We start from the raw sequence: 27,544 nt of genomic DNA, 5'->3' as shown, positions 1-27,544 counted from the left end.
GTTAACGCTGATCGCGCGAGAACGTCCAGGACCGTTTCTCGTCGTCAGCTTCCTGCTGTGACGATGAGCGACGCGTGGAGGCGGGCGGGAGGACGCAGGATCGCCTAGTGTGACAGGTAAGTAGCGACCCCCGTCCCCAGCTGGTGAGATCTGCCTGTGTGGCAGCTCACTAGCGACCACTTAGCGATGCACCAGCGATCCTGACCGCGTCATATCGCTGGTCGGGATCGCTGGTACATCGCTAAGTGTGACAGTACCTTAAGGATTCCAGCTAATATTGTAGTCAAAAAGTCAAATTGCGCTCCTTCCCTTCAGAGCCCTGCAGTGCATCCAAAGAGTTTTCAAACACATAAAGGGGCATCGTTGTACTAAGGAGACAGTGTATCATACAATTTGTTGTACAATTTCTCCTATTAATTTTGTGAAAATGCAAAATTAGGGGCTAAATTAATATTTGTTGGAAAACAGTAAAATGTCATTTTTTCCTTTCACATTGCTTCAGTTCCTGTGAAACACCTGAAGGGTTAATAAACTTCTTGGATATGGTTTCGAGAAGTTTGAGGGATGCAGTTTTTAGGATGGTGTCACTTGTGTATTTTCTGACATATAGGCCCTCCAAAAATCACTTTAAATGTGATGTTGTCCCTCTGAAAAACAACTTTTTTTATTGCAAAAATTAGAAAAATTGCTGAAAATTTTTTGTTTGGAGGTCAGAAGTGTTGAAAACATTTGCTTAAAAAGTTGTGCTCATGTAAATTAGTCATATGGGAAAGGTTATTTATTAACCATTTTGCTTGACATACTTCCCCGAGTTAAGTGCAGAAAAGTTAAAATTAAACATTTGCAACATTTTCGCCAAATTTCCAAATATTTTCATAAACACAAGTCATACCGAACAAATTTTACCACTATCATGAAGTACAATATGTCACAAGAAAAATCTCAGAATTACTGCTCAAAATTGGAAGACATTGGCCTTGTCAGGAAGGTGAAAACAGGCTGGGGGTGAATGGGTTAATTGCATTGGTTGCTTGTTAGGGGTCGTTGTCCTCCTGCAGAATACATCATCAGCCAACCAGTTTCCTTCACAATGTAGTTGCATGATGGATAAGCATCTGCCGGAATTTCTCAGTATTGAGGACATCAAAAAATGGGCATCGTTTAGGTCCATAGACGCATTGGTTGACCAAGGAAACTTTGTGAAGCAGATGAAACACACATCATGCTTCCTTTCCTTTTAAAGCACAAGATGTCCAGCAGTGCCATCAGCTCAAAACTGGCAGCAACAAATTGGGACTCTGGTATACCAATCTATTGTTCGGAGAAGTCTGTCCAGAAGTGGTCTTCACGGAAGAACTGCGGCCAAAGATAATACACGTTTGACATGGAAGCAAGGTCAAGGGACTCAACTATACAGATAAAAATAAAACGAAAACTGGTGCAAAAAAATTATAGCAGGTGTTCTGTTGAAATGTGATGTGAAATGTCTGGCTGTAAGATATGTCAGTTTGGTTGCCAAAGGGTCAGAGAGCGGTACAATAATGAGTGTCTGCAGGAACAGTGTACCATGGTTCAGGTTCCTTAAGATGTGGACTGTATTTCAGCCAATTTAGTTGGTCAGGATTTATGGCAACCTCAGTGGGGATAAATAACGGCACATGTTTAATCATGCAAACCCATCAGGGGCGTCAGACTGGCTGTATGTTTGGAGTCGTTATCCTGTGGTACAATACAATTAAAACCAAAATGTCATTGGTAACCATCTTCAGTGTAATGAGTCCTGGAAGTTGAGATCAGAGCTTTGTTGAGCCATAGCATAACATTGAGACTGTCTGGGATTACACAAAGATAGAAGGATTTGCATACTCCTATATCCACAGAAGATCTGTGGTTAGTTCTCAAATATATTTGGAGCAACCTCTCTACAGAGTTTATTCAAAACTGGCGTGCAAGTGTACCTACCATAGAAGAGCCGATGAATTTTCTCACGCTTGCGGTGCCGTCAGAAACGTCCTGGGGAGTTCACAGTCAATGAACTCCCTTCAGCTAACCGACGTCAGCGCCGTGGGAAAATTTCCACTTTTTTTTTTTTTTGAGTTCCCCATTTTGATAGCTAGTAAAGGCTAAGTATACAGCTGTGAGCTGATAATAGCCTAGGAAGCTCCATGGGTATTAACACGTTCCCAGGCTAGAAACATCTGTCCGCAACCGACGGCTTTCCCTCTGCTGGTTAAAAAAAAAAAATTGCTCAGAAGCCCACGCCATTTTTTACGAAAAATATTCTTAATTAAATACATGTAAAGTAAGCTGCACACACTATACTAAATCTATTTGTCACTGCCAGCTATACATCCATCTTTATGTGCATTTACTGTATGTAACTCATCTATTCTATCCTGTCGGGTCCAGCTGTGAAATTACTGTACGTGGCTGCTGAATTCCTGGCTTTTTTCATCTATCCATCTGTGTGTTTTGAGGAACATTTCCTTTGAAACCTGTGTGTAAATGACTAGAGAATTGCTGTATGTAAAAGCTCATGTTAAAAATCAAATTGCAATCGAATAGCCATCGCACTGCATTCGGATGCAAATTGGATCCTAGGTGTGAAAAATCGGATCGTAAACTCACAAAAAAATGTATGACACTTGTGAGACTCTTGGCAGTGAGAATTGGACCGATTTTTTTTTTTTTTTTTTTTTTATATGTTTAGTGTGACTCCGGCCTAAAGGTGCAGATTTTATAGGGGTTTTATCCCCTACATGCTATGTGTGTAATTGTACTATCAGTTTGTGCTGATAGACTCCCTTTAAAAGAGGCCTTGGCCAAAAAAGGTTAAAAACACTGAAGCACAAAAGGCATCAATGTAAATATTTACACACCACGGTGACAATTTTGTTTTTAGAGAACAATACTTCATTGGCATTTCGGGGAGGCCACTTTCTAAGCACCAGAACAGTCAGTGCTGATATGCTACGCCTCCACATTCCAGGACTCAGCGATAAATTTGAAAGAGACCCGGGACGGGTCGAAACGTCAAGCTTCCAGCCCTAGTTGTTGCTCTTCTGACTCAGCACGATGGTGGATGATTGCGGTAAATAAACCAGTAAACTGCAATCCTTTGAGGGAGTCCGGTGGATTTTCTACAAGTCCTTACAGTAAAATACTGCATAAGTATATCAGCACGTGACAGCCAAGAAGTCACCCAGTGGACAGTCACAGATTGAAAGTCTCCGAAAACTTAATTCCGTTACCTTTTCCTTGCTACGTCCTATGGATTCAATGATAGATTGTCCATGAAAAAAAAAAAATGGCGCCATACAGCGCTGGATCTCAGCTACTCATTAAAATGAGGGCTGCTGTAGTCAGCAAGAACCAAACAAAGTTTTTAAAGTAATTTAAACTATTACAAGATTTTCTGAAGCTCTTGACACTGGGAATATCTGGAGCAGATTTCTGAACAGAACACTGTTATATGCTGCACTGTGAGGGTCTGTGTACAGCGATCATCTGCCCCTCAGTACCACCAAGTATTCCATTTGGTCTGCTAAGCCTCAAATATGAGAGGTTTACACAGTCAGCCACAAAATTTCCAACCACAGTCATTCATTTCTTCCCTGCTGTACTTCCATGAAATGTTTCTCTCATGCTCAGACCTGATCTTAGCAGTTTATTATTCCATCCCCTGATCAGATCCACACGTGCCCTTAGGAAGATTTTAACTGATTGTGTTCCAGGCTACACATAGCCAAGATAGAAGAACACATGTAATATTCTAATTCTGTAACACTCTACAGTATTATCCAGCAGCGCTGTATGTGACACATTGCTATACGCTTTGCTGTATGGCAAATCACGGGCTGCGCTATGTCACCTGGTCTCATCTGATAATGTCATAAATATTCTATCTACAAATCACCATTGAAAAGGGAAGGTGTCACCACATTTGACATATCCAACCTATTAATATATACAGGCTACAGAATGCTGAAAAAAGTCCTTCTTGTATGCCACCTTCTTGTGGGAAAAAAAAAAAAAAATATCATTTTATCCCTTTATGTTAAAGGACAAAATTATGTTATATATTGATCTGAAAGACCACAGCATCAGTCCTTGTATATATGTACACTCACTGGCCACTTTATTAGGTACACCATGCTAGTAACGGGTTGGACCCCCTTTTGCCTTCAGAACTGCCTCAATTCTTCGTGGCAGAGATTCAACAAGGTGCTGGAAGCATTCCTCAGAGATTTTGGACCATATTGACATGATGGCATCACACAGTTGGCGCAGATTTGTCGGCTGCACATCCCTGATGCGAATCTCCCGTTCCACCACATCCCAAAGATGCTCTATTGGATTGAGATCTGGTGACTGAGGAGGCCATTTGAGTACAGTGAACTCATTGTCATGTTCAAGAAACCAATCTGAGATGATTCGAGCTTTATGACATGGCGCATTATCCTGCTGAAAGTAGCCATCAGATGCCTGTTCTTAGCTGAGAGGAGTGGTACCCAGTGTGGTCTTCTGCTGCTGTAGCCCATCTGCCTCAAAGTTCGACGCACTGTGCGTTCAGAGATGCTCTTCTGCCTACCTTGGTTGTAACGGGTGGCAATTTGAGTCACTGTTGCCTTTCTATCAGCTCGAACCAGTATGCCCATTCTCCTCTGACCTCTGGCATCAACAAGGCATTTCCGGCCACAGAACTGCCGCTCACTGGATTTTTTTTCTTTTTTGGACCATTCTCTGTAAACCCTAGAGATGGTTGTGCGTGAAAATCCCAGTAGATCAGCAGTTTCTGAAATACTCAGACCAGCCCTTCTGGCACCAACAATCATGCCACGTTCAAAGGCACTCAAATCACCTTTCTTCCCCATACTGATGCTCGGTTTGAACTGCAGGAGATTGTCTTGACCATGTCTACATGCCTAAATGTACTGAGTTGCCGCCATGTGATTGGCTGATTAGAAATTAAGTCTTAACACACAGTTGGACAGGTGTACCTAATAAAGTGGCCAGTGAGTGTATATATAAGCCCAGTGAACATCTTCGAGATGAATAGGCCTAATGTGTGTAATAACCAGGGATGGTATATATTGATCTATTCTAGATTATATTTATAGAATATATATAGATCAATATATAATGTGTGATATAACCAGGGATGGTATATATCAATCTATTCTAGATTATATTTATAGACTAGCTGAAGAGCCCGGCGCTGCCCGGGCATTGTAACTAACTACGGTTAGTTATAAACAATTTATAATGAAACATAGATAGATAGAGCTCCACCCACTCCTCATAGCCACATTCACTATAATATCATCCAGTCAGCCACAGCTACCGGACTACTACCCATAATATCCCACATCATCCCGTCACAGCCGCCGGACTACTACCCCTAATATCCCACATCATCCCGTCAGCCTGGAGTCAGAACCAGAGCGCTGAGTGGAACCGTCCTAACTTCCATACTGGAGATCCCTTTAAGAGAGGTCTGGCGTCAGAACCAGAGCGCTGCGTATCCGGATTTGCCCTGACTTCCATACCAATGATCCCTTTAATAGAAGCCTGAGGTGAGAATCAGAGCACTGAGAGATTTACCCTAACTTCTATACCGGAGGTCCCTTTAAGAGAGGACTGGATTCAGTACCAAGGCGCAGAGTAGATTTTCCCTCACTTCCGTACCGAGGATCCCTTTAAGAGAGCCTGGGGTCAGTACCAGAGCGCTTGAAGGCAATTGCCCTGACTTCCATACTGAGGATCCCTTTAAGAGAGCCTGGGGTCAGAATTAAAGCGCTGGATGGATGTGCCCTGACTTCCATACCAGAGATCCCTTTAAGAAAGGCCTGGGGTCAGTACCAAAGCGCAGAATGGATTTGCCCTAAATTCCATACCAATGATCCCTTTAAGAGACCCTGGGGTCCATACCAAAGCGATCCCTTTAAGAGGAAAGATGTGCCTACAGGATGGAGGATGTGTGATGGGGATATTGGCAAGGGAGGGGAGATTCATTTCTGTCATGTGATCTCTGCTCCTTTCAGGGGGGCAAACAATGGCTGGGAGCTTATGTTCCCAGGGATGCTATATTTCTCCCACCATGTCAGTGTCTGCTGAGGTGTTGTCAAGTGGGAAAACTGTTGTTCATAGCAACCAATCACAGCTCAGCTTCTTTTTAACAGCTCTGGTGAAATGAAAGATGCTTTGTGATTGGTTGGTGATACACACATTCATTTTTATATATAGAAATTATATAAAGATCAATATAGAATGTGTGATACCTGGGATGGTGTATGTTGATCCGAAAGAACACCACATATAAATATTTGATGCGGTATTCTTTTGGATAAATATACACCATCCCAGGTATAATCACACGTTAGGCCTAATCAGCCCCAAGATGTTCACTGGGCTGTTCCTGCCTAGCAGCGGATGTTGGCACCCAAATACTGGAATTTGGCTCTCCCGGGCCATGGTGGCTTGCCCTCGCTTGTCTGAGTCGTCTTTGCTAGATATTTAGATAATAAGATGCACTTCTAGTCTAGACAACATAGCTACTAATCTAAAAAGAAGGCATTTCAAGTACACCACATACAAATATTATAACTTATCAGTTTTGCTATTCTGTCATGATATCAGTCTCTGTCTCATGCCTCGATGCGTTTCTCCATGTGCTGGATGGATCATCAGGAGGCCCAATTCAAAGTTATGAGAGGTAGCGATAACCATAAAGATGCAAGATAGTCATAAGCTCATATCACAATGACCTGTGCATTACACTATATGGGAGGACTATGGGGAGTGCATTACACTATATGGGAGGACTATGGGGAGTGCATTACACTATATGGGGGGACTATGGGGAGTGCATTACACTATATGGGGCGACTATGGGGAGTGCATTACACTATATGGGGCGACTATGGGGAGTGCATTACACTATATGGGGCGACTATGGGGAGTGCATTACACTATATGGGGCGACTATGGGGAGTGCATTACACTATATGGGGCGACTATGGGGAGTGCATTACACTATATGGGGCGACTATGGGGAGTGCATTACACTATATGGGGGGACTATGGGGAGTGCATTACACTATATGGGGGGACTATGGGGAGTGCATTACACTATATGGGAGGACTATGGGGAGTGCATTACACTATATGGGGCGACTATGGGGAGTGCATTACACTATATGGGGGGACTATGGGGAGTGCATTACACTATATGGGGGGACTATGGGGAGTGCATTGCACTATATGGGGGGACTATGGGGAGTGCATTGCACTATATGGGGGGACTATGGGGAGTGCATTACACTATATGGGAGGACTATGGGGAGTGCATTACACTATATGGGGGGACTATGGGGAGTGCATTACACTATATGGGAGGACTATGGGGAGTGCATTACACTATATGGGAGGACTATGGGGAGTGCATTACACTATATGGGGGGGGACTATGGGGAGTGCATTATACTTTTGCTATGGGGCCCCATGACCTCTATGCATGCCCTTTGTGAGTAGAAGAAGTTTTTTTTTTGTACCTTTAAAGACCAGCAGCAGAACGGGGGACATACCGGGATTTGACTGAGAACTATTATAATTATATAAAAAAAAATAACTATATATATATATATATATATATATATATATATATATATATATATATATATATATATATATATATATATATATATATACACATACACACATATATACAAACACAGAAAATTTATTTAATGAGGATTTGCTGCACACTTCACATTACTTGACATGTTGCATAGGTCAAAACTTCTCGAATGCATTAATTATATCAGTTCTGGAGACAGAAATATATAACTTGTGTTCACACCATGCAGTTTTAGCAAGAGTCTAATAAAAATCTGCATCACAATCAGGAGCAATTCAATAATGGAATGTATAAGGCTTGTTAATACGGCACAATGTGGCGCCATAGTACAGAGATGTAGACCGCTTTTTCCCTTGGACTCCTGTTGAAAACAGATTTCATGAGTTATTTCTTAGGAATAAAAAGTAACGTACGAGCAGTAATAGGCGAGTATGCAGAAGATTACATTTGTGGAGGCTGTCCTTACTGCGGAAAGTGTTTTTTTTTCCTGCAGCTGTAATATAATATTCCTTTAAATGGTCACCTTGAAAAATGAAATGGTCTCAGCCCAAAGCTTGGTTTGTGTTTAACGTTTCCAAGAACTTAGAAACCATTACATGTGACACATGGCTGGGATTCTTTTGTTTTCTTCTCCTTTCCCCCAGGGCGCCTGCACTTTGTTCAAGAAATTACTGAATATTAAATCTTTGTTAAGAAAAGTTTCTACATACACGGATGTTAAAGGAGCGAATGTTAATAGGAAAATAGCTGCCAAGCTAAAAACAAAGCATAAATGGCTTGTAATGAGACGGCAGATCACCATCTGTTACCTCCACAATTCTGTTTTATTGATTCATTGCATCATAGAGAAAAAAAAAGTGAAAATCTTCACTAAAAGTCTATTGCACTGTGTCAACAGCTCCTCTGAAGACTGATGCGTCTCCATGGTAACTAATTAATTGCAAACACTGTAGAGTAATTATTGAATTAGTCATCATCTCTTCGGTCAGTTGCCAATTTGTTAAACTTACCGAATATTTGTTACCGAGAAGTAAAAGACAGAAGGGAGTACGACTGCACAGAGCTTGTTTGTAGTCTGTTACCATGGTGGCAACTCCTATGGCTATGGAGGCTACAGAAGCATGCCAAAAGTTAAAAAAAAGAAAGTATTTAAAACAAAAAAAACCCACACCTACACATATTTGGTATTGGCGATTTCAGAATCGCCAGGTCAATAAAAAAAAAAAAAACAAAAAAAAAAAAAAAAGCATTAACATGATCGCTAAACAGCGTAGCGAAGAAACAATCAAAATGCCGGAATTACATTTTTTTGGTCTCCACGACATCACATTAAAATGCAATAACGGGAGATCAAAAGATGGTATCTGCACAAAAGTGGTAGCATTAAAAACGTCAGCTCTGCGTGCAGAAAGCCCTCCCCCAACCCAAGATCATGAAAAAACTGACATGCTACGGGTCTCGAAAATGGCGCTTTTTTTTTTTTTTTTTTTTTTAGCAAAACTTTGGAATTTTTTTTCACCACTTAGATAAAAGAGAACCTAGACATGTTTGGTGCCTATGAACTCGTAATGACCTGAAGAATCATAGTGGCAGGTCAGTTTTAGCATTAAGTGAACCTAGTAAAAAAGCCAAAACAAAAAACAAGTGTATGTTGCACTTTTTTTGCAATTTCACTGCACTTGGAATTTTATTTCCCCGTTTTCGAGTACACGACATGGTAAAACCAAAAGATGTTGTTCAAAAGTACAACTCGCCCCACAAAAAAGTCCTCAAGTGGCCATATAGATGGAAAAATGAAAAAAGTTATGGCTCTGGGAAGAAGGGGAGAGAAAAACGAAAATTAAAAAAACTAAAAGCTCCGGTCATGAAGGGGTTAAATAGAAACTGTTCCTGTGTCTACAGCTTTAAAAAGGACAAGCAAGTCGACCTACCACAGATGACAACTTATCAATGAACTTGTATACAGCCGATCGTTTAATGGCTGTAGTCAGCAGGTGTAAATATACCTTGACCCATTTCCTACATTGGACATAATATTCCGTCCATGTGACCTGGGACCTAAGTCCCAAGGATGGAATATTACGTCACAGGCGATCAGCGCGCTCACGGGGGGGGTGCGCAGCTGATCGCGGCCAGGTGTCAGCTGATTATCACAGCTGATACCCGGCACTATGTGTCAGGGGCGGTCACGGACTGCCTCCGGCACACAGCGATCAAACATGATCGCAGTGTACCGGGGGCATAGGAGAGAAGCGCACAGGGAGGGGACTCCCTCCATGCTTCCCTGCAGACCCCTGGATCCAATATGCCACGGGGGCCTTTGGGGTCCTACAGGGAGGCATATTCCTCACTGCTTGCTGAGGGCAGGCAGGAGGAAGCCTGCAGTAGCGCCTGTCAGATCTCCGATCTGACACAGCGCTGTTCTAAGGCTGTGTTCACACACAGCATTTTTTTTAGCAGTATTTTTAGCGGATTTTCCAATAAAACCGCTAAAAATAAAGCTTCCCATTCATTTCTATGCATTTTGCAGTTTTTGTGCATACTGATGCGTTTACCACGAAAAAACAGCTTTGCGGTAAGAAATGCAGCATGCTCATTAGTTTCGCGGATTTTTCCGCGTTTCTGGCTATTTCTATGCGTCTTGAAAACGCGCGGAAAAAACACATAAAAACCGCGCATTTTTTGCGCAGAAAACCCTCAGAATTAAACGTGCGGCTTCTGGGAAAGGAGTCTGGCTTTTCAGCAGAAATTTTCTGCTACGTGTGCACATAGCCTAAGTGTCAGATCGGCGATCTGACAAAAGGCAGTGATGTCCCCCCGGGACAATATAGAAAAGAAAAAAAAAAAAAAAAAAAAAAAAAAAAAAAAAAAAAAAAAAAAGGAAGGATATACATAATTAAAAAAAAAAAAAAAAAATATTACCTAAGAAATTCTCTTTTCTAAATAATAATAAAAACAAAACAATAAAAGTACACATAGTATCGCCACGTCCGTAACGACCTGCCCTATAAAAGTTTCCCACTAGTTAACCCCTTTAGTGAACCCCTTAAAAAAAAAAAAAAAAAAAAAAAAAAAATCCAATTTTTAATCATCATACCGCCGAACAAAAAGTGCAATAACGCGCGATCAAAAAGACGGATATGAATAAACATGGTACCGCTGAAAAAGTCATCTTGTCCCGTGAAAAACGAGCCGCCATACAGCATCATCAGCGAAAAAAATAAAAAAAAAGGTATAGCTCGCAGAATAAAATCGATGCAAAAATATTTATATAAAATTGTTTTTATTGCATAAAAACGACAAAACATAAAAAACAACATAAATGAGGTGTCGCTGTAACCGTACTGACCTGAAGAATAAAACTGCGTTATCAATTTAACCGCATGCGGAACGGTATAAACGCACCCCCCGAAAGAAATACATGAAATTCTGGTTTTTGTTCATTCTGCATCCCAAAAATTGGAATAAAAAGTGATCAAAAAATGTCACATGCCCGAAAATGGTACCAATAAAAACGTCAACTAGCCCCGCAAAAAAAATAAGACCTCACATGACTCTGGTTCAAAATACATAAAAATTACAGCTCTCTAAATGTGGTGATGCAAAAACTATTTTTACAATAAAAAGCGTCTTTTAGCGTATGACAGCTGCTAAACATAAAAACCTGTTGTAAATAGTAAATCAAACCCCCCTTTACCACCCACTTAGTTAGGGAAAAATAATAAAATTAAAAAAAAAGTATTTATTTTCATTTTCCACATTAGGGTTAGGTCTAGGGCCGAGATTAGGGTTAGGGGTGTGTTGGGGTTAGGGTTGGAGTTAGAATTGGGGGTTTCCACTGTTTGGGCACATCAGGTGCTCTCCAAACGCAACATGGCGTCTGATCTCAATTCCAGCCAAAAAAGTCAAATGGCGCTGCTTCCCTTCCGAGCTCTGCCATGCGCCCAAATAGTGGTTTACCCCCACATATGGGGTATCACCATACTGAGGACAAATTGCACAATAACTTTTGGGGACCTGTTTCCCTTGGGAAAATAAAAGTGGGGGTGAAAAGATCATTTTTGTGGAAAAAAAAATATGATTTTTTAATTGTACGGCTGTACTTTATAAACTTCTGTGAAGCCCCTGGGGGTTCAAAGTTCTCACCAAACATCTAGATAAGTTCCTTGGGGGGGTCTAGTTTCCAAAATGGGGTCACTTGTGGGGGGTTTTCACTGTTTAGGCACATCAGGGGCTCTCCAAACGTGACATGACGCACAATCTCAATTCCAGCCAATTTTGCGATGAAAAAGTCAAACGGCGCTCCTTCCCTTCCGAGCACTGCCATGCGCCCAAACAGTGGTTCCCCCCCACAAATCAGGTATCAGCGTACTCAGGAGAAATTGCACAATAACTTTTGTAGTCCAATTTCTCCTGTTACCCTTGGTAAAATAAAAAAATTGGACCTGAAGTAATTTTTTTGTGAACAAAAAGTTACCGTAAATGTTCATTTTTTTTAAACATTCAAAAAAAAAAAAATTCCTGTGAAGCACCTGAAGGGTTAATAAACTTCTTGAATGTGGTTTGGAGCACCTTGAGGGGTGCAGTTTTTAGAATGGTGTCACTTTTGGGTATTTTCTATCATATAGACCCCTCAAAGTGACTTCAAATGTGATGGGGTCCCTAAAAATAAAATGGTGTTGTAAAAAGGAGAAATCGCTGGTAAACTTTTAACCCTTATAACTTAACAAAAAAAAAAATTTTGGTTCCAAAATTGTGCTGATGTAAAGTAAACATATGTGAAATGTTACTTATTAAGCTTTTTGTATGCCAAAGCTCTGTGATTTAAGGGCATAAAAATTCTAAGTTGGAAAATTGCGAAATTTTCAAAATTTTCCCAAATTTCCATTTTTTTCAAAAACAAACGCAAGTTATATGAATGAAATTTTACCACTAACATGAAGTGCAATATGTCACGAGAAAACAATGTCAGAATCACCGGGATCCATTGAAGAATTCCAGAGTTATTACCTCTTAAAGGGATAGGGGTCAGAATTGTAAAAATTGGCCCGGTCATGAACGTGCAAACCACCCTTGGGAGAGCCCCTGTGTGCCTAAACTTTGGAGCTCCCCCACAAATGACCCCATTTTGGAAACTAAACCCCCTAAGGAACTTATCTAGATGCATAGTGAGCACTTTGAACCTCCAGGTGCTTCACAGAAGTTTATAACGCAGAGCCGTGAAAATAAAAATATTTTTTTTCCCCTCAAAAAATGATTTTTTTAGCCCGCTAATTTTTATTTTCACAATGGTAACAGGAGAAATTGGACCCTAAAAGTTGTTGTCCAGTTTGTGCCGAGTACGATGGTACCCCATATGTGGGGCTGAACCACTGTTTGGGCACACGTCGGGGCTCGGAAGAGAAGTAGTGACATTTTGAAATGCAGACTTGATGGAATGGTCTGCGGGCGTCATGTTACGTTTGCAGAGCCCCTGATGTGCCTAAACAGTAGAAACCCCCCTCAAGTGACCCCATTCTGGAAATTAGACCCCTCCAAGGAACTTATCTAGATGTGTGGTGAGCACTTTGAACCCCCAAGTGCTTCACAGAAGTTTATAACGCAGAGCCATGAAAATAAAAAATAAATTTTTTTTTCCACAAAAATAATTTTTTTTAGCCCCCAGTTTTTTATTTTCCCAAGGGTAACAGGAGAAATTAGACCCCCAAAGTTTTTGTGCAATTTTTTCTGAGAACGCCGATACCCCATATGTGGGGGTAAACCACTGTTTGGGCTCACGTCGGGGCTCGGAATGGAGGGAGCACGGTTTGACTTTTTGAACACAAAACTGGCTGGAATAAATGGTGGCGCCATGTTGCGTTTGGAGACCCCCTGATGTGCCTAAACAGTGGAAACCCCTCAATTCTATCTCCAATCCTAAGCCCTAACCCTAACCAAAACCCCAGCCCTAACCCAAACCCCAGCCCTAACCCTAATTCCAGCCCTAACCCAAACCCCAGCCCTAACCCCAATTCCAGCCCTAACCCCAATTCCAGCCCTAACCCCAATTCCAGCCCTAACCCCAATTCCAGCCCTAACCCCAATTCCAGCCCTAACCCCAATTCCAGCCCTAAGGTCAGGGTAGTGTTTTCAGCCATGTCCGATGCTACTGCAGCATTGGCCATGGCTGGATTGTAATATTTCATCAAATTTCATTTATGAAATATTACAGTCGTACTGCGCATGTGCCTGCCATTTTCCAATATGGCGGCGCCCAGAGGGACATAGGAGGTACGGGGGGGGGGGGGAAAAAAAAAAAAAAAAAACTAGTCTGCGGAGGGAAGGGGAGTGGGAGCAGATCCTGATGGCAGTGTCCGATCACTGCCGTCAGTGCGTGGCGAGGTTAGTGTCTCCAGCCATGTTGTCCGATGCTACTGCAGCATCGGCCATGGCTGGATTGTAATATTTCATCAAATTTCATTTATGAAATATTACTATAGCTCTGATTTGGCTGTTAAAAGTGAAACAGCCAATCAGGCACCACTTTTCATGACGCCTACGTAGGCGTCATGGGTCGGGAAGAGGATAAAGAGAACCTGTCATCAGGGTTAGACATATTAAACTGAAGGTATTGCCATAATGGCGCTGGTATACAGGTAATACATACTTTCAGTGAAGAAATCTGTAGACTGCTTTTTAAAAAATTATAAAATTTGTGCCCGTACATCAGGACAGGCCTGTGGTAGGGTCTCTGGCACTGCCATGGCCCCTCTGCTGTCTATTTCCTAACATATTTCCATTCCGCGCCGGCGCCATCCTGGCCGTGGGCGGTGCTTGCGTAGACTGATCATTCAATGGGCTTGAATAAAAAGGTGCCGGCAACGGCCCACAAGCAGAATGAGATCTCTGGTCCATTCTCATGGAGAAAGAGGCAGATTTCTCTGATAAAAAATTAAAAAGTTTTATAAAATAATAGAACATATGAAAATTAGAAAGAAAAATTAAGATGGTTACTCTTCTGAACCACTATACTGAACCCTTAAGTCAAACATTTTTCATCCAGATGATTTGATGGGCTCAATGCTTATGTTCTTCTCAAACACGTCCAACATTCTGTCATGAAAGTTTTCCCTTGAAATAAAAGGATGACACAGCCAACATCAGCAAAGTTGTTTTATGTTGCTGGATTATCGCTTCATAAAAATAGTACAAGATAACAGTGTTGCTGTGGGTGAGGTCAAATAAGGGAAGAAGTCTCCTATGGGGAGGCACACAAAAGCCAAACACGTTCTCCTTGAGAAGCAAAGCTGCACTGAATAAAGCACAATTGGCGGTTTCAGGAAAATCAGCCAATGCTTGACTGGTAAACCACTGCAGGACTAGAAAAGTTGCAAGAATAAGAAAAAAATATTTTAAGCTTCCATTAAAGAAAGTATCATGGTTGTCCCTTCTCTGCCTCCAATAACAATCCATGATTTCTTGTGCTCCCCTATAAAACTCAAAGAGGCAGACAAAAGTTCCAGATGACTATTGCGCAGCTCCTGAACGCTGTCTGCTTCAGGTAACCCTCATCATCATCAGAAAATAACCTATTATATAAATTAGGTTTTTGTGATCAATGTATTTAAAAAATAAAACCACTATACACGGCTTATTACACAGAATCTACCAATCATTATAGGGGTGTTCACAGCTGACCCTGCTCCTGTTCCCTTCTGGGTGATGGGGTCATTGCATTGTAGCTAATGTACATGTGCTTTTAGAGTCTAAATAAGCCCTAGTGGCCAGTGTGAAAATTGCAAGATTTTTATTTTTGTCATACAGATTTTTAAACTTTTTTAAAAAACCTCTTACAAACAAACCGGCTATGTTGGTAATTACGGTACCTGTTATAAAAAAAAAAAAAAAAAAAAAAAAAAAAAAAAATTCTCTTTAAGGAGGTATGAGGATAGCTCTCTTGCTAATGTCTAGAAGTCTTAGCAAAAAAAGAAGAAAAAACAAAAAACACAATACAATATACATAATACAATAAGCAACAACATGAAGACTTGGGGACCGCCCGAGGCTCCTCCCACCCCTGATCTAACATGTGCACACATGCATTTAGCGTGCCACACACATTGTTAAAATATTTGCCTAGTTTTCATGCGTTTTATTTTAAAGGAATATTTCCATCCCCCAGTCACTTGCGTCGCCACCCTCTCAATTTGATGGATTTCCCTGGTCGCGCAGACTTCACTGGATTCCTGCACTTGCAGAGCGTGGCGCTTGGAGCCGAGCTTGCGCAGTTCCGAGTGGGCAGTCGGGTGTCACAGCACAAGTGCGGCCCCCGATCGACACTGTGCAAACACAGCTCCCCGATAGACACTGTGCAAGCGCGGGATTTCGGTGACATCAGTGCAACCAGGGAAATGAAACTTGAGTGGGCGGTGGCGACGCCAGTGACTGAACAGAAAATGAAGCACTCCCCTATGACTCAACAAGCAGGTACCATATAACTATATAAAGTGCATCACCAAAAAATGCACTGGGGACAGATTAGATGCTTGAAATGATGTGACAGGATCCCTTTAAAGCAGCACTCCTCCCATCAAAATTTCTATCCTATTAATACTTTGCAGTCATAATATTATACAGCACTGTGCACTTACAATTGCTCACTCTGCCTTTCTACACAGTAAATTTTTCTCTTCTCTGCTCTAAGTAGAAACAGAAAGTCTTTTGTGCCTGCATAAATCATTCCCCTTCTCACTTCCTGGCTCAGCTGCTCCCTCCTCCCCCTGCCACAGACTTTTCCAGTGAGTGATGACTCATACAGGGAAAATTAACCTCCTGTTCCTATAGAGCTTAGAAGGATTCAGTTACTAAGTTTTTAATCAGGTGACATCATAGACCTAATGGAAGAGAGAAGAATTAGCTGGGTAGAAAGGCAAAATGAGCAATTGTAAGTACTCAGTGCTGTATAATAAGGTGATCGCAATATATCAGGATACACGTTTTGACCAGTGCTTCTATAAAGACAGAATAGACATGACAATTACACGAAAAACAACCACAGTAGTGTTAGGCCTATAACAATTTTTACTAATCTTTAAGAATCCAACTTTTATGTCTATTACAGAAAAAAAAAAATGCCAATAACCATAAAAACATTGAGCTGGGGCATAATAGCGAGGTATTCTTACCAGTTTGACACAGGGCAAATGTGGTTGTTCGACAATGCCATGGCATACCTGTAATAAAAGAGAAACGTACATTAGGATTTATACATGTGCAGATGATTAGAGCATTTTAATGAAAGTATTTGGCTGTTTATTACTAGTAAGCAATCTATGTGAAAGAAAAAAATAAAACCAACAATTCCCAAGGAGTAAGGTTGAGTGCATACAGTGCGGATTTCGCTGCGGATTTTTCCGCGTGGATTTGCAGGTAAATCCGCAGGTAAAGTGACCAGCGGTTTGCCTACGGCTTCCCCCTGCGTTTTGACACCTGGACAATGGAACAGGTGTCAAAACGCAGCGGAATCTGAAGAATTGACATGGTTCTTGTGTAATCAGTATTAGAAGTGTTCAGTTAATGAGATGCTCATACTCCGGGGAGGACTGTGGGCAAGCTCTTTCGTGCTCTGGTCTCTATCATTGTGGCTTAAATGACAACTCCCTGAACCTTTAGTGACCCGCCTCCCATTATAAATAGAAATGAGCAAATTTCTTCGGCTCCCTACTTATTCGGAAATCTATAGCACTTACTGAAGAAGCTGCATCGGGGGAACCCGGATACCGGGAGCGCTCCTGATGGTCAGCTCATCGGCGCCGCAGCTGCATGTGTTGCGGCTGTGTGACATTCACAACACACAGGCTCTCCGTGCATGTGTTGTGACTAACACAGCCGTGACACATGCAGCTGCGGCGCTGATCACCGGGAGCACACCAGGTATCCGGGTTCCCTCGATGCAGCTTCCTTGGTAAGCGCTATAGCTTGCGAATAAGGAGGGAGCTGAAGATATTCGCTCATGGCTAATTTTAAATACTGCGCTTTCTCAGTTAATATTGTGTTCTTAAAAAAAAAAAAAAAAAAAAAAAAAAAAAAAAATGCTCGTTCTTAGTTGATTTTCAGGAAAACTATATTAAACCAACATCATCACATACAATTCTGGCACTGGAAGGTGTTGGAAAAGACAAGAAAACCTCACTCAGCGTAGAGTACGCTGACATTAGCTACACAATAAAAAGGCAGGTCAGACCACCAATCTGCAGGAATAACAGGAAAGCAGTGCTGCTCTTTGATAGGAAGAAAAAAGAACAAAAGATCAACCCATCTATGGTCTGAAAATCGTATTCTACCATTAATCTATGGAAAAGGGCATGAGAACTCTCGTAGTATTGAAAGGTCACTGGTTTACCTGCTATTCTTCATAGGAGTCTGAAGAAGTGGTCACTAGATTCAGGCTGCCTGCACGACAGCAGCATGAATGGGAGTCTGACGGGGCAATTGCCCCGGGTAGGTTTTACGCCGAGATGCTGCCATGTTTTAGAGAGAGCATACTTAGAAACGCCATACTGGGAATATAGGAAGCAACCTGACTATGCCAAGGCAGTCGTGTCAAGAGAATAGATGCGAGAAGGGGCAATAAAGGGGGATTAGCTCTGCTGTGCCAAATGAGAGCTGGGAGTATAGGAAAAAGGGTGCTGTCACCACCTAGGAAGGGGTGATGGGTGTTTCCGAGACTATTGAGAAAAAAGTGTTTCCAACAAATCTATACTCCAATTTTCTACCATACTTCTTTTGTTAAAACTTTGCTTGAAAGGGAATCAAATCACCAGGTTTTTGCTACCCCAATTCCAATGGTGTGTAACTTACCATGCCAATTGCTCTAGTGTTGACTAAAACAGTTTTATCTGCTGCAGATCTACCAGTTTTCTGAATACCGAGTTTTGTATAACCCACCCACACCACTGATTGGCAGCTGTGTACACTGTGTATAGGCAGAAAGCTGCCAGTCAGTGGTGGGATTATGAAGAGACCATGAATGTGCTTGACTACCTAGCAGCAGGTAAACTAGTCCTCTGGTGATAAGCAAATTCTGATAACCACTGGTTTTATCAAAACCACAGCAAGCAGCCAAGTAAGTGACATATCGCTGGAATCAAGGTCTCTATCGCTACATTATGCTGCTCTTAGAACAGGTGGCAAATACCTGGTGACAGATTCCTTTTAGCTGAGCAAAATATTTTGTTGTAAATGTGCCAACGGACACAACAGAAGAAAATAAAAATTTTCTCCACAATTCACAAGAGTGTAAAAATATTTACACAGTATGTTATTGGCATCATTCCAGTGACAAAAAGTTACATGAATATTTGGAGGATTGTGTTTTTATTTTTTAATTGAAAAAAAAAAAGCCTATTTTTTTTCCATCCCAAAGATTAAATACTTCCACACTCCTAATCTGGTAGTCCGAATAAAATTCCTAGATCACCAACCCACATTCCAGAAAGATATCCAGCCCTTGTTGAACTTTTCAAACAATTGATCATGACAATCCCTGACAAAGCGTCCGACCAAGAGAGGTCATAACATGCTCAATACAGGTTATTCACATCTCCAACAGGAGACCCGAGTAAGTCATTGAAAAGCAGGCTGAGAATTTTCAGTTTCTTGAAGTTGTCCACTGCTTACACAACTTCTCATTCATTCACCAGGCTTGGCCCCAATAAAATAAAGCTTATACTCCCCCTCCCATGCTGGCGCCGTTCCCACGGTGTCAGCACTCATGGTCCTGGGGCTCTCGTGCGGTCATTATGACACATGACGCTGGCGGACAGTCAGCGCTGGTGTCAGTCCTCGCCTCCTGTCGAATTGAACATGAAGAGGAAGTCCGAGACCAGCTGCAGCCTGGACTTCCTCTTCAAGTTTGATCTGTACGAAGACGGGGACAGTGACGCCAGCACTGATTGGCCGCCGATGTCATGTGTCATAATGACCGCATGAGAGCCCCAGGACAACAAGTGCTGACGCGGCGGGAACGACGCCGGCATGGGAGGGGAGTACAAGCTTTATTATTTTATGGAGGCCAAATATTTTGATCAAGAAGGGGTTGTCCTAGTAGTGGACAACTCCTTTAAGATGGTCTTACTCAAGAAGGTAGCTGTAGGCTTATTGCTCTGAGGACAAGCGGAGGAATACAGAATATACCTGCACACAGTCTCTGCAGACTAGGTTTTACACAATAAGATTTCAAATTATGGCACTTAAAGAAAAAAAATATATACAGGGGAAGTACCTGGCGCTCAGCTGGGAGGAGCTCATGGCAGAGAACATCAGACGGAAGCGCACCGGTTACATCAGAGATGTATTCTAGTCAAGGCCAGTAATCTACTCTAATAAATGTGGCTCAACTTTCAGTTGTTAAAGAGGTAGACGCCTTTTAATGAATTTGATGCATCCTACTCCAGGGCATTCTTCATTATTTTCCTCATTTATTACATTTCATAAGGTAAAAATTTTGTCTTCCAAATGCAATAGTCTCACATTGAAACCCTAGCGACCCTGAGGGCACGTACCCTCGATCAGGATTGGCTGCGATTTTGACGTATTTATTTATTGTCAAAGACGCAGGGGCCAGATATTACAGCACAGTCGATGGGATCTCTAGAAATCCCATGTACCATGTACACTGTGCATCTATGTGCACCCGCGGCTCTCCCCCAGAAACTGACATGCTGCGGAACTGAAGGGCACGCTGCATGTTAATTTCTCTTACGGTTACGTATGAGGATTTTTCCCTATAAACTTGCATTAATGAGGAAAACCTGCATGCGCAAGAAAAAAAACAAAAAATGTAAGTGCGTGTCCACTAATTTGCATAATGGGTGTGGAAACTCTGTGGACATTCTGCAGCGTCAAAACCGCAGCAGATGCTGAAAGTGGGAACATCCCCTGACAGGTAAGCCAAACTGGACTACAATAAAAAACACGTCGTATCGAAGGTAAGTCTGTACAGCTTTTCACTGGAAAAATGGAAATTTTTTATAAACCCACAATCACCAATTTCAGTGGAATAATCCAAAATGCTAGAGTCTTTAAATTAATCTTTGACTTTCTAGAAGATAATTTAATATTTGTGGCAGCCTTCACTGAAACCTACAATGGATAAGAAGATTGAGCTACTCAGGACTAGGATTGGTGCTGGCCTTCATTTTTCTAAATTTTTCTGTAGTATAGAAGTGGTGACTATTTAGAAATGATTAGAAAATCCAAGGGCTGGCCTAAGATTATTTCATTTGTTCCTCAACAATAATTCATAAAGCATTCAAAGTACAAGATACCAAACAAAAGTTAAATCAAGCAGTGAGTGATCACACTACGCATTCATTCATGAGTAAGGAATAGAGCTGCTAAACAGGCCCGAGCAGAGCCGAGAGCCGCCAAACAAGCAGCAGAGCAAGGGAGACCATGACTATACTGGAATCACAATACTGGGGCGCTTTCACATTGCGTTTAGACACCTATTCAGTGGCCCCGTTGGGGCATACATCTGAAACACCCGCAAGACAGGATTTGTGTGCATGTGCTGATGTGGCGGGCTTATAGACTATTATTGTAGCGGCAAAGCAATCATGAGTGCTGACGTGCATCATTTTCGGGCGTATACGCTTACTGGAGGCGGACACCCAGACGCAGTCTACTACATCCGAGTGTCTACCTCCAGTAGGCATACACGCCCGGCACCAATCTAGTCTCTGGCCACATCGGCGCATACATCCAAACCCTGGTTTGTGGGGTTTTTGGACCCAAGACCCGACAGACCCACTTTATTTACTGCAAATTCAAAGATTTGCATACTTTTCATTAGTATTTGCTACTGTGGAGCCCTGCGTCTTTATCGCCATAAAAGGGTTAAATATGTACTGTTCTGAATGTGTTTTGTGAGCAATGGGAGTTATGCTTTCTCTGCTAGAGACCACAACACACAATTTGCCTCACTTGTCTGAAGCTGACAGCTTTGCAGACATACCCTAACTGGGAGGGGGAGGGGCCGAGTTGTTCTCAGTGTGAAGGCGGAAGAACGACTTGGAAGCCATGTTAAGACATGTGCTCGATCCAGGAGTGAAAGCTAGAAGCATCAGGGAATCAGCCTCTAGACCATCCATGCTTTCAGAGCAGGGTGGTAAGCTGAGAGACTGTGTGGATTTATACAACCAACAGCATCGTATTTTCACTGGGAAAGACTGCAACAACCTAGGATCAGTGAAGGACAGTGCAAGTGGGAACTTGAGCTGCTCACACACAGGATCCATGCTGCAAGTTGCCAAAGGAGAAATACACAGTGAGTAGAGGCTATATCGGAAGTTTTAGACTCTGGGAAGCCTTGGTCCCAGAAGGGATTAGAATAGCAGGAAGTTACACTGATTCGAAGCAGTGAAAGATAACTCCCATTCTCCAGAGCAGACTGCAACCTGGTGAGAGTTGTAATATCTCCTCTGAACTGCACCTGAACTACAGTAAATGATAAAGTGACTTTCCTTGTCTCCTGCCTTATTACTCTGTGCCTTCTACTTGCAACACAATCTCTGGGGGTTTGCCCTGGTTGGAGAGGGTTTAACATCTGCACTGCCATTGTGGGGAGAAGGACCCCCATATAGTGATTGGGCCGGAACCAAGGGGACCGCCATCAGAGTTATTGAAGGAATCACATCAGGAGGATTACAAAGGGAGACATGCGACTGAGGTTGTCAGGGCAACAGGGGGCGGGGCTAGGGTAAAAGGAACAGGGGACGCGCTGAAGTGGCAGTTGGGGAAGAGAGAGCGTGAAGGCAGGACGCAGGGTGACTTGCAGGGGCACAGAGAGGAGCCTGCGAGGAAAAAGCTGGACATTTACCGACAAGAGAGTCGTGAGAGACTGTTCCCAGAGACTGCTCCCCGCTCCCGTTCTGAGAGAAGCATCCCTGCTACCCCCCACCTTGGCGAGAGAGGAACTTTACCTCAGGTTGTGGCCTTGAGTACCCGTAACCAAGCCACAGAGGCCTGGGCACTTTCCCCCATCACACCGACACGGCCGTCACCGGCCTGAAGATACGCCACCTCGTCACAGGCGAGATAAAAGGCTCGCTACCCTGGCTTTAGGAGAGACTCCTAGATAAAGGACGGCTACAGGTCATCTGGGGAACTGCGTCATCACCGCACGCCACCTCCATCATTTTCTTCAGGGCCTGTTGCGCCCCAATGGCATCGCTTTCTTCAGGGCCTGTTGCGCCCCAGCGGCAGCGTTTCCTTCAGGGCCTGTTGCGCCCCAGCGGCAGCGTTTCCTTCAGGGCCTGTTGCGCCCCAGCGGCAGCGTTTCCTTCAGGGCCTGTTGCGCCCCAGCGGCAGCGTTTCCTTCAGGGCCTGTTGCGCCCCAGCGGTATTGCTTTCTTCAGGGCCTGTTGCGCCCCACCGTCATCACTTTCTTCAGGGCCTGTTGAGCCCCATTCCTTCCTGGAGAAGCAAGACTTCAGGACAGCTGCCTCAGCGACCTCAACGCAGCCACGCTCACGAAACCAGCAGTCCCTGGAAGGCTAAGTGGCTTTAGAATTTGAATAAGATTGTTGAGTCCCTGCGTGGACTGTTTGTTTGGTTCGCAATTGTATGTTTGTTTGGTTAAACAAGCCCAGTGGCTAAAGCTAGATAAAAGTTATTTTGCAAACCATCAGTCGTCTAGTGTCTCGTCACTGCATCCTGCGAACCTGCTCAACCCTACACCATCACCATTTACTCCCCCAGGGATCATCTGCAGTGCCGGCTATACTACAGTCGAACACTCCAACTGGCGTCACGAATCACTACATAAACTTTATCCCCATCCAATGCTAACCCTTTTACATGACCGCCTGGGGTCACGGACCGGGTCACCGCCACTGTGATATCTCCCATTGAAGTTAGCGGGCTCGGTACCGAGTATCCCACGGCCTCTGGGGCGCATCACTACCATTGCCCTTAAACTGAATGACGGGTCAAACGTTGGGATATCCTTCAACAAGCTTTTCACAACAGTTGGTCGGAATTTGAGCCCATTCCTTCTGACCCAACTGGTGTAACTGATCCAGGTTTGTAGGTCGCCTTGCTCGCACCTGCCTTTTCAGCTTTGCCCATAAATTTTCAATAGGATTGAGATCAGAGTTTTGTGATGGCTACTCCAAAACATTGACTTTGGTATCCTTAAGCCACTTTGTTACCATTTTGACAGTATGCTTTGGGTCATTGTCCATTTGGAAGACTCATTTTGGTCCAAGCTTTAACTTCTTGGCTGATGTCTTGAGATGTTGCTTCAGTATTGCCACATATTCGTCTTTTGTATGATGCCATTTTGTGACTTGCACCAGTTCCTCTTGTAGCAAAACCACCCCACAACATGATGCTGCCACCCCCGTGTTTCATAGTTGGGACGGTGTTCTTAGGCTTCCTAGCTTCTCCCTTTTTCTTCCAAACATAACGATGGTCATTATGCCCAAAAAGGTCCATTTTAGTTCCATCAGAACACAGGACATGTCTCCAAAAATTAAAGTCTTCATTCCTGTGAGCATCCGCAAATATTAATCTGGCTTTTTTTTTTTTTTTTTTTTTTTAGTATGGCTTCTTCCTGGCATTGTTTGTACAGATGAACGAGGCACCATCGAGTATCTTCAAATTGTACCCGAGGATGAGCCAGACTTGTGCAAGTCCACAATTCTCTCCCTGATATCTTGGCTGACTTCTTGAGACTTTCCCATGATGCCACACAAAGAAGCAGTGTGTTTCAGGTGTGCATTAAAATACATCCACATGTGTGTTTCTAAATTAGCTCAGATATTGCCAAAAAACAGAACAGAAGCTTCCAAACACATATCATATGGGCAGTCCGGAATTGTTTTAAGGTATAGTAATCTTTGTGTATGTAACCTTTTGACTTTGCATTAATAATAAAAATGCCTTAAAAAAAAAAAAACACAAAAAAAACCCAACTTACTATTCTGCCATATGGCAAATAATGATGGTAATCTTAATTGACCTAAACCAGGAAAGGTTTATTCTAATTTCATGTCAGATACTGAGAAAAACATGCATTTACAGGGTTGGACTGGCCCACCAGAGAACGGGAGAATCCTCCAGTGGGCCCTGACTTCTTCAGGAAAGTTCATAGTGCAAACAATGCAGCTGTTATTGGCCCCTTGAGTGGGGGAGAAAGATGGACCTTCAGGAACAAAGCCTCTGGTGGGCCCCATGTTCTTCAGTCTGACACTGTGCATATGTGTCTTTTTATATAGTGTGTAAACTTCAACTCACAATTAAAAAAAAGCCAACTCACCGACTTCCAGAAGGCGCATGGAACACCATCCTGATATGGCTTGATCAACGTAGAAAAAAAAAAAAAAAAAAAGGTGCAAGTTCCAGCTCCGCTGTATGAGCTGATGTAGTCCAAGGAGCTATATACATTATTTTGAACCAATGATGGAAGATTCAAGATTTTATTGAAAGGAGCTGGACCTTGCACCTTTTTTCTGTGTAAACTTCTAGTTTCAACTGTATATAGATAGAAGAAGCCAGTGCTGCACAGAGGGAACAGAGAGCGGCGTTACATGGGAGAGAGCATGACAATAAAAGACGGAAATGTAAAACAAAAAAAAAAAAAAAAAAAAGTGATGGCTACGTTCACCTGCATGAACATTTTTTTTTTTCTAGCTATATAAGAAATGATCAAACTTGAACTACTTATGAATACCACAGGCATTTTGAAGGCTTTTCAGTTTTGACATGGGTCTTGTAAAACAGATTTAACAAGAAAATATCTTGTATTTACGATGACAATAATGACTAATATGCTATGCACATAAAGTTAAACATAGAAACCCAAAGGATTAGCCAACCTATTGCAAAAGTTACTCGTTAGTGACTGTTTAAAGTCTGTAATCCGTCGTGTAAGTCCATAGAAAGCATTTAAAATAGTGACCCAACCAGTGTCACTTTCCATAATTTTTCAAAACTGGAAGGTTCCTATGTGACATCACAACTACAGTATGTAGCATGCACACAATTATCCATGAGATCTCATTTTATACCATCACAAACTACGATGGCACTGTAAAATGCAGTGGATTTTCCACAAGCTAAAACACGGGAACAAGTACCGTTTTCTGCATTGTGGCAACTTTTCAAAAATCCATTCTGAACGTATAAAGGTTAGTATGAAATACTGATTGGCTCTTCAAATACAAATAACTTTATTCTGAAATGGTGTAGGAAATAAGGAAACTAAAGAGAAAAACAAAAAACAAAAACAGCCTTAAAAACAGCCATGAAAAGGAAGTGTCAACTGGCCGGCTTCCCTCCGACTCCGCTAAATCCTGGGAAGGCTTGAGTCAGAGTGCTCCCAATACACAAATATTGCCATTTTAGAGTTTTTCTGTAATGAGGAATCCTCTCAATATTTCACACTAAAAGAAATGTCATAGTTTTTTTTTTACCCCTCACCATTCTGTGGTCATAACTTTCAAATTAGCAGAGGAAATTGCAGAACAACTACCCAGAATCTTTGAAAACTACTGTTCTACAGAAGTCGCAGAAGATTGGAGAAGGGAAAATGTTGTCCCTATATTCAAAAAAAAGGAAAGATCGAGCCAGGAAATTACAGGCCAGTGAGACAGACTTAAGGCCCCTTTACATTTAGCGATGCACCAGCGATCCCGACAACGATACGACCCGGTCAGGATCGCTGGTGCATCGATAAATGGTCGCTAGTGAGCTGCCACACAGGCAGATCTCACAGCGATGTAGCGACGCAGCAGCAGTCGTTTCTTACCTTTCAGACGCAGCGATCCTGACGTTCTCCCGCCCACGTCCACGTGGCGCTCAGTGACAGACAGCGGGGGAGCCGGTCGGAGGTAAGTATCACACATAGCGATATCGCTGCTGCGTCACAAAATCAGTTTGTAGCAAACAAGTCATGCCAGACTAATGTCCTTGTATGATGGTTCTCACTTACTGGGAGGCTCAAGGAAATGCAGTAGATATAGTATATCTCAACTTCTGCAAAGCATCTCATAATATACCTATTGAAAAACTGACCAAGTATGGGATAAATGGTTGCAAATCCAATTGGAAGAGTGAAGGATCTAGATAAGCTTGAATAATGGGAAGCTACTAATAGAATGGTATTTAACAGGAAGAAATGCAAATTTCTACATCTGGACAAGAAAACTGAAAATTACGTCTACAGAATGGGAGGAATAGAACCAAGCAATGGCATGTGTGGAAAAAATCCTAGGATATACTACTAAATCACAGACTACACGAGTCAACAGTGTGATGCAGCAGCAAAAACAGTTCTAGGATGTATTAAGAGAAGGTTTCAGTCTAGATGACGTGAAGTAATTATTCCTCTCTATTCCTCCTTGGTCGGGCCTTATCTGAAATACAGTGTCCAGTTCTGGGCACCACTTGTTAAAAAAAAACAAAAAACAAAAAAACACACCACACATTAAAAAACTGGAGCAAGTTCAGAGGAGAGCCACCAGGATGGGGAGTAGACTGCAAACTATGTCCTACGAGGAATGTTAAAGGATCTGGGACTGTTTAGCTTTCAAAAAAGGCTAAGAGGAGACTTAATAGCTGGAGGGATGTTACCGGGTAGAGAGAATCTTTATTCTCATTTGCACATGAAACGACAAGAAGCAATGGAATGAAACTGAAAGGGAGGAGATAAAGATTAGATATCAGAAAATACTTTTTGACAGAAGATGATCAATGAGTGGAACAGGCTGCCACAAGCGTTGGATAAGTGCTTATCCTATTAGCTATAGCGTTTACCAAACAGCTGCATCGGGAACCCAGATACCTGGAGCGCTCCTGATTATCAGTTGTTCGGCGCCGCAGCTGCATGTGTCGACATGCAGCTGCAGCGCCTAACAGATG

General features: G+C 42.5%; 1 protein-coding gene across 1 annotated transcript in view; it reads right to left on the bottom strand.

Moving 5' to 3' along the window:
• Positions 1 to 27,544, bottom strand: part of LOC141098181 (transmembrane protein 150A-like) — a 190,884-nt gene that overhangs the window by 105,899 nt on the left and 57,441 nt on the right. The window contains exon 2 of the mRNA XM_073585757.1: positions 16,804 to 16,851. Within this exon, the coding sequence (XP_073441858.1) occupies positions 16,804 to 16,851 (48 nt within the window). The remainder of the gene's footprint in view (positions 1 to 16,803; positions 16,852 to 27,544) is intronic.

This window comes from Dendrobates tinctorius, unplaced genomic scaffold (assembly GCF_039654945.1).
Source record: "Dendrobates tinctorius isolate UK_male_01 unplaced genomic scaffold, ASM3965494v1 ptg000089l, whole genome shotgun sequence".
Lineage (NCBI taxonomy): Eukaryota > Metazoa > Chordata > Amphibia > Anura > Dendrobatidae > Dendrobates > Dendrobates tinctorius.
Note: the sequence above shows the minus strand (reverse complement) of the source record. Positions and strands in the feature narration are given on the sequence as shown.